This window comes from Tupaia chinensis, unplaced genomic scaffold (assembly GCF_000334495.1).
Source record: "Tupaia chinensis unplaced genomic scaffold, TupChi_1.0 Scaffold141490_1, whole genome shotgun sequence".
Classification (NCBI taxonomy): domain Eukaryota; kingdom Metazoa; phylum Chordata; class Mammalia; order Scandentia; family Tupaiidae; genus Tupaia; species Tupaia belangeri.
Genome location: NW_006201352.1, coordinates 2,905,078 through 2,913,222, shown reverse-complemented (window position 1 = coordinate 2,913,222; position 8,145 = coordinate 2,905,078). Strand labels below are relative to the sequence as shown.

General features: G+C 48.8%; 1 protein-coding gene across 1 annotated transcript in view; it reads left to right on the top strand.

Annotated features, from left to right (window-relative positions):
* The window catches only part of CUNH4orf50 (chromosome unknown C4orf50 homolog), a 72,185-nt gene that overhangs the window by 62,736 nt on the left and 1,304 nt on the right, over positions 1–8,145 (top strand). Inside the window, exons 15-16 of the mRNA XM_027766206.1 lie at positions 1,487–1,535; positions 3,408–3,529. Coding sequence (XP_027622007.1) covers positions 1,487–1,535; positions 3,408–3,529 — 171 coding nt within the window. The remainder of the gene's footprint in view (positions 1–1,486; positions 1,536–3,407; positions 3,530–8,145) is intronic.

Below are 8,145 nucleotides of genomic sequence, written 5' to 3'. Positions count from 1 at the left end.
AAAAAAAAAAGGAAAGAAAGAAAGAAAAACATGAATTAGGTCTCGCAATCCGCTTAGGAGTTAAACAGAAAGAGAGAGCAGGGTCCTTGCAGGCACAGGGCGTGTTCTGTACAAATCCCCGGAGGACACCTGGCAGGAGCGTGGAGTGGAGATGAGCCCAGAGACGTCCCCGCAGCCTGTGCACAGGGGCCTGCCGCAGTAGGAAGAGGAAGCAGTGCCCAGCTGCTGGTTGGAGCTGACTCTAGCCTGCAGCTCTCATCCAGCCAACTGAGGGCTGCTGGGCAGACCAGCTGGGTGGCCAGAGCCTGTGCGACAGCAGCCTGGAGGTACCAGCCTCTGCAGCAGTGCAGGTGGGGGCTCAGGTTCAAGCCTGACCAGATTCCAGGTGATTGCTGTCCCTGGGGAGAGGTCAGGGCACCAGATGCTCGCTTTTCTTCCTTCTTTGTCCTCCCTCCCTCCCTTCCTTCCTTTTTCCTTCCTCTCTCTCTTTTTCTTTCATTCTTTCTTATTTTTTTCTTTCTTTTTCTTTCTCCAATTTTTTTCTTTCTTTCTTTTTTATTTCTCTTTCTTTCTTTTTGCTTGTTTGTCATAAGACACAGGCACTCATCGGGGAGGAGGGAAAGTGAGGAATCACTCCGGGGAGACAGCCACGCTGCGGTCCTCTCTCCCTTCTCCTCTTGGGATTCTGGGAACACGCACACCTGAGCCTGGCATGGTTTTCAAGTCTCCAGAACTCAGACCATGCAGACGGCCATGTGGAATCCAACCACCTTAAGCTCCGTACCACCTACTGGTCCTGTGCCCTCATTTTTTTCTCAAGTTTCTTTTAACAGCAGTTTCTATAGCACAGTTCTTATAGTCTCCATTTAAAGATTAACTTGAGTAAAAGAAATAAAATCATTTCCTTGTACCTGTGTTTCTTTCTTTCTCCCCTTTTCTTTCTTTCTTTTTTTCTTTTTGTTTTGTTTTGTTTGTTTGTTTGTTTGTTTTGAGAGATTTTTGCCATAGGGAACATGTGCTTACCAGAGAGACAGAGAGATGGAGAGAAAGTGAGAAATACCCCCCTCCCCAAAGGACGGATGGCCATGTCACAATCTCTTTTTCCCTACATTTTCCTTTTGGGATTTTGAGCACACACACACACACACACACACACACACACACACGCCTGGTGTGTTTCAGGCTGCTGGGTCTGGGACTCGAAACGCAGTTGGCCACAGGAATCTAGTACTTTAACCACCACACCACCTGCTGGGCCCTACCTGTGTTCCCTAAGAGCAAATCCAAGACCTGATCTTTGAGGGTGAAGGACAGAGGAGGGAAGGGGTTCTGGCCGCAGCTTCCCGCCATGGCAGAGCTGCTCTGACCACAGAAGGCCGTGTTTGCAGGGAGGGTGCTGGCCCTGCTGTGGCCCCATTTCAATCATCTGCGTAAGGCTTCTCCCTCAGGCTGCTCAGACTAACTGCCAAGATGTCTTTCCTTCCAGACAGGCCCCCACCTGGACATGGAGTCTGAGAGGACAGCAGTTGTAAGAGGTCAGTGTGATTTTCAGTCTGTGTGCTCAGAACAAGTCCAGGCCAGGAGGACCATCTGACAGATGGCCCAGGGTGGAAAAATGCCCACTGTCAAGCTTAAACTATTAAAGGGAGCAAGGCCCACTTTCTTCCTCTCCCATCCCTGCTGAGCCCTAACTTCCCATTTCTCAGCTTACGGACAACTCATTAGAAAAATACAAAACGTTCAAATTCCCAGACCCTGTAGTTTCGCTCCTGGGAGGTCATCCCAAATAAGTTATTCTGTGCTGGAAAAGCTCTGTGGACAGGTGTATTCGTGCCAATGTATTTACACTAGTAAAAATTCAGGAGAAAAAACTGTCAGTATTGTTAATTAGCCAATATACTTAATGAAATATAACAGTCATTAAAATGGCGCTGATAAATGTAGCTGCATGGAAATTATGATGTTCTACTAAATTATATGGAATGTTCCAGATGATTAGTATGTCATAACTGTACCTGCACTCGCAATCGGCACTGGGGGCTAGGAGCTATGCTAAAGTACTAACAGTGGTTGCTCAGACAGATGGCATGAGTGAACTCTTGTTCCATTATTTTTATAATTAAAAAAGAAAATTAAGATGCTATTTAGCCAGACAAAATTTCCTTGTGCCTTGTTAAAGGCCAGCTTGTTATCCTCATGGAGGTGGGGGCCGTGAAAGTTGGGGAAGGACGGACACTCTTACCTTGAATCCGAGCTGCTCCGGAGATCCGTTCCCCTAATGTTCTTGTTACTATCAGTAGATTTTGTTCTTACCAGTCGTGTGACCTCGCGTGGATTAACTCACCTCTCTAAGCCGTAGACTCATACAAGGAGGACGTAAGCCCTTCCTCAGGAGTGCCTGTGCCCGACACTTTGCAGGGTGTCAATAACCAAGAAGGGAGACCCATCCTCAGTCCATAACTGGTCATTACGGGCCTTGCTTTTCCCTACTATCCTGCAGCCCGAGCGGGTGCCGTTTTCACAGTTAGAGGCACACAGAGCGGGCGCCTGTTTTCACAGTTAGAGAGGCACACATTCCAGCTGATTGGCTTTGGCCACTGACTTTCTCTGTGACTTCAGGCAAGGGTCCTTCTTTCTCTGGGTCCAGCTTCCTCATCTTTCTTTCTTTCTTTCTTTCTTTCTTTCTTTCTTTCTTTCTTTCTTTTTCTTTCTTTCTTTCTTTCCTTTCTTTCTTTCTTTTTCTTTCTTTTTTTCTTTTTTTTTTTTTTAAGAGCTTTTTGCTATAGGGCGTGTGCGCTTGCCAGAGACAGAGAGACAGAAAGCGAGAAATCACCCCCCGGGGTAGATGGCCATGCTGCAATCCCTTCTCCTCCATTCTCCTCTCGGAATCTTGGGCACGCATGCACACACGCCCAGTGTGAGTTTTAAGCCACTGGGTCTGGGACGTGAACCGTGGTTGACCACGTGAGAGTCCAGCTACATAGCCATTACGCTAACTGCTGGTCCCAGCTTCCTCATCTTTCCAAGAAGGAAGAGCACTAGACTTACTGAATGACTTACCTACCCAAGATTTCTGGAAGGCTATTAGGTAGCACACCCCAGGCAGATGTGAGGGCCTCACAAGTGTTGCCACTCAAAGATGGTGGTCTCTGCAGCCGGGGGGAGGCGCGAGGTGAGCCAGGCAGACGGTTTGCTAGGGTACCCCAAGATCATGACAGTATTCCTAGAGGGGCGTGGTACTTGGAAAATTCAAAGGCATCAGAGCCATTATCTTGGGGATGTGGGAATCTGGGAACGGCCGAGGGAACAGCAAGAGACTGAAAAAGTTTATTATAAGGCTCAGAAACTTGTTGATTTTTAAAAATAGATTCTTAAGTTGAGGCTTGACTGAGCATATTCTCTTTTAGCTCCGAAATACCTGCTAAATTCTGAAACCGACAGTGGACTTCAAAGCCCGCCGTGTTCAGAATCCTGGCCTCTTTCTGAGGTCGAGTGGCCAGCAGAGACAGCCCAACTGGATTCTCTGAAGGTGAGAGGGTGCTGGACAGCTAGTTCTTAAGTAAACTTTTTTTTTTTTTTTTTGGAGAGATTTTCACTGTAGGGTGCGTGCGCTCGCCAGACAGACAGAGAGAGACATAGAGACAGAAAGCGAGAAATCACCCCCCAGGGGGGATGGTCACGCCACAATCCCTTCTCCTCCATTCTCCTCTCGGGATCTTGGGCACGCACGCACACGCGCCCGGCGTGAGTTTTAAGCCACCGGGTCCGGGACACGAACCGCGGTCGACTACGTGGGAGTCCAGCGACATAGCCATTACGCTAACTGCTGGTTCCCTTAAGTAAACTTTTTAATTCGAAGTACAAAGCACACATAGAAAGGGGAACAACTAACTTTAACATGCTCAACAAGTTATGAACGGTACACAACTACAAAGCCGTCGCCAGGTCAAGGAGTCGGACATAACCAACCTTCTAATAGCCTCCTGGTTTCCCCTCTCGGCCTCGTTCTCTAAAAGGCTACCATTAAAGCTCTCTCTTTCACGAGCAAGAGAGACAGAGAGCAAGGGAGAAAGAGCGTGACATTCTTAAACTTTTTTCTGCCTGAATTTTATTTTAAATTACTTGTCTACAGGTTTATGATTAAAAAAAAAAAACCAAAGCTTTGATCTTTGCCTAGGAAAATTACATCTGACTTTTGATATCGACCTACCTCACTGCATTGTAGGTACAAGAACGTTCGCAAACATGGGGTAGCGAGCGCTTGTGAAGGATTTGGGGCAATTTCAAGCCCTCGAGCATGAGAGCTCAGCAGATGAGTGAGTGGAGGAAAGTCTGCTTAGATCATGATGACGTGGTAACAAGGAAACGGAAAATGCCCCGTCTTCTGGCACAGTGGAACGCAGCGCTCAGTGACGCTGGGCCCACGTAGGAAGGTCCCTGGCTTCGTGCCCCACGGCCTCCCATACGCTTGGCACACTGTGTGTGCCCGTGACCCGGCTGGCGGAGGCGGGTGCATCATGGCATGAGGGTCCTGTCGTGGGTGCCTCTCTTTTTCTCTCTTACGGAAAAAATAAATCAGTAAACTTGAGAAAAGGTAAATTGAAGTGCAGTTACCAGAGACTGTACGGGAGGGGTGGGTAGTAGAGGCTGGCGGGAGGGCTCAGGGAAGAAACCCTTACCAGACAGGAGAACATGGAGCTCTCCGTCGAATAGGGTGTATATGGCTGTATCTTTCATTCGATTGTCACACACTGCATGCATGCATACCTTGAAAAATCATGGGGTAGCAGATGGCGTAATGGTTACATTGTTGGACTCCCACTTAGTCAACTGCGATTCCAGTCCCAGAGTTAGTGGCTTAAACTCACCAGGCTCATGTGCGTGCGTGCCCAAGATCCTGAGAGGAGAATGGAAGAGAAGGGATTGCAGCGTGGCTATCCCCCCTGGGGGGTGATTTCTCATTTTCTGTTTCTCTTTCTGGAAAGTGCACGTGCCTTGTAGCAAAACCTCTCTTCTAAAAAAAAGAAAAATATAGTGCACCATTTTGATGTATAATTAAATGTGAATAAGGAATCATAAAATAAAAAATAAATTACATTTTGAAAAGGTGAGCTTTTAAAAAACAAAGAAAAAGAATACGCGCTCTCATTTCTGGGGTGCTCATTACATGCCAGGCAATAATTGGCTTCTGCAGTACTCACAGGCTGACAGAGAGCCAGCAGCTGTACCCCCACTTCACCTATGAGAAAAGCGTGAGGCACAGAAGAGGCAAATAGCTTGCCCAGATCACATGGCTAGAAATTGGCAGAGCTGTGGGGGTCGCAGGTGGCATGGTGGCCGAGGTGCTGGATTCCTACATGGCTGACTGTGGTTCAAGTCCCAGACGTGGTGGCTTAAAAGTCAAGCTATGCACATATGCATCTGTGCCCGAAATCTGGGAATGTAGGAGAAAGGATTCCGGTGTGGCCATCCTCCCTGGAAGGTCATTTCTCATTTTCCCTCTCACTGTCTCCCTCGGTCTCTTTCTGCCTCTCTGGTAAGCGCGCATGCCCTGTGGCCCAAGCCCTTCAAGAAGGAAATTGATAGAGCTGGGTTCACACCCAGGGCACCCGGCTCTCTACCTGGCCCTCTGCTCAGACCTGGCCGTTTGGATTGGGCCTGGGTGGGATGGGAGCAGTCAGCCCTCATGCTCCCCAAACTTCCATCCTGGAGCTCAGTGGAGGAGGAACCCCGGAAGGCCTGCTCCTGCTCACCCTGGTCACAGCCCAGCCTTTGAGGAAGGGGGTGGGGCCTAAGTGGGATGAACGGATAAACAAAAGCGCATGTCGTTGCTCTTGCAGGCCCAGGTCTCCCACGCTCTTCAGCTTTCCTCAGTGACCATCACAAACTTAACACACTGCTGGAGAAAAACCCTCCCTCTGCTGGAAATAACTTTAAGCCCGCAGCAGACTTTAGTTTCTTTGTAGCAAGAAACAGAAGGCCAGTTTAAACATTTTTGTTTTTACATTTTACAAGGTACCTGGCCCATGGCATGCCTTCAGAAACACCTGCTGGATGAATCAGAGAGTGGGTTGGGGGGTATTAGGCTCTTTTTCTAGATGGTCACAGGGCACCTCGTCCCAGTTCCTCACATCTCCTCTTCACCCCGAGCCTTGGTTCTGCCCCTTTGTCATGGGCATCTGGGAGCAGAGCTCCCTGCCCTGGGCAGAGACAGATCGCAAGCTGTGTATCTGGGCTGGCTTTGGGGAAGAGCTTCCCATGGTGGAAACAAACTTGTTAAATAACCGCACCGGGGGATCAGTGACCTACAAGCAAAATGAGGTCATGGAGTTTCGAAGGGCAGTAACTAAATTTGCCACATGTCACAATTATATTATTTTATGATTGAGCCTAGAGGAAAAAAAAAAAAAGGGAAGAGGAGGCTGAGAATATACAAAAATAGCCTGAAAAGTGAATGGAGGAACGTGTAGTGCTCTATAACATAAGTTTGTATCACTCATCCATTTGAGACCCAACATTGCACCCCTGGGCTGAGCAGGGACTGTCGTGGGGAAACAGTGCAGGCTCAGGAGCCACATGGCGTGTGTTCAAATCTCAGCTTAGCCTCCTTTCCGCTGTGTGGCTTGAATAAGTCACTCAACCTCTCTGGGCTTTTGTTTCTTCATCTGTGTAATAGGATACTAATAATAGTAAAAATACCTCCTTGTTTTGTTTTCATAAAGATGACATGTATTAGTACACATAAAGTGCTTAGGAAAAGGCCTGGCATATCTTTTTACGGAGAGGTTTTTTGCTATAGGGCGCCTGTGCTCGCCAGAAAGACAGAGAGAGACAGAGAGACAGAGAGCGAGAAATCACTCCCCAGGGAGGATAGTCATGCCACAATCTCTTCTTCTCCATTTTCGTCTCGGGATCTTGGGCACGCATGCACATGTGCCTGGTGTGAGTTTAAGCCACTGGGTCTGGGACTCGAACAGCGGTCGACTACATGGGAGTCCAGTGACATAGCCATTATGCCAACTGCTGGTCCTGAGGCCTAGCATATCTTAAGAGCTCAATAAATGTTCACTGCCACGGGCCAAACCACATGGAATGGCCAATATTACCAACTCTCTCTACAAAACAGTAGTTCCTATGGTTCAAACTATTATTGTTGCACAGGCGTGAGGCACTGCTATGCGGGACTCCCTGGGTTTAGATCCTGGGCCAACCTGTGCACGCTGAGCACACCCATGCACCCCTGTGGTCCTGGCTGGCTGGGGGCCCTGGGGGACAGGGCAGGGAGAGGCTGGGAGAGCGGCACGGCTAAACTATGTAAAGGGTCTCTCTGTCTCTCTCTCTTTCAGAACAAAAAAACAGATAGAGTCCAGGCCACTAAAGGTGTTTGCATTCTGTGTACACATTACTGTGCTTGGAATAAGCTTCATTTTTTAACATGTGGCAGAATCCTGACCTTACCACGAGGTCCCCTTAGACACCACTTCATCTGCGAGGTCTCCCCGGTTCCTCAGAGTGCAGCTAGTGCGTCCCTCCTGGGCCAGGGCACCATGTGGGCCTCTTTCCCACCCTGAGCTCTGCAGTACGACTGTGTATGATGCCCACCTCCCCCACTGAGCTGGGAGCAGCCTGAGGGCCAGGACTGGTCAGGCGTGGCACACAGGTAGGTGCTCAGAGACCCTGCCACTGCACGTCCTCACCCACGCTGGTGACACAGATGGCACTGAGCATGCAAACTTCACAGCTCTGTGCCTTCGGGGGTGGGCGAGGACGTCTGCCCCACCTGCTTATCTGACCGGTGAGGCCGACGCACTGATCAGACTCTTCAGAGGAGTGAGAAAAGGCCTAAGAAGGACCCCGCATTGCTGAGCGAGGTGTCATTGGCAGGGAAAAGGTAACTCGATGTGAGGTGCTGGCAGTGAAGGACGAACACACACGGAACAGTGGCTGGCAACGTCTCCGTCTACATAGAGTAGAGCTTTACAATGAGATGAGCTTGGGTTTGAACCCCGAGCCAGCCACTTCAGAGATGCATGCATTTAATTAAGATATTTAGAGTCTTCGAAAGTGTCCATTGTTTCCTTCTTTCTTCTTTTTTCTTTTCTTTTCTTTTCTTTTCTCTTTTTTTTTTTTTGTTGGAGAGGTTTC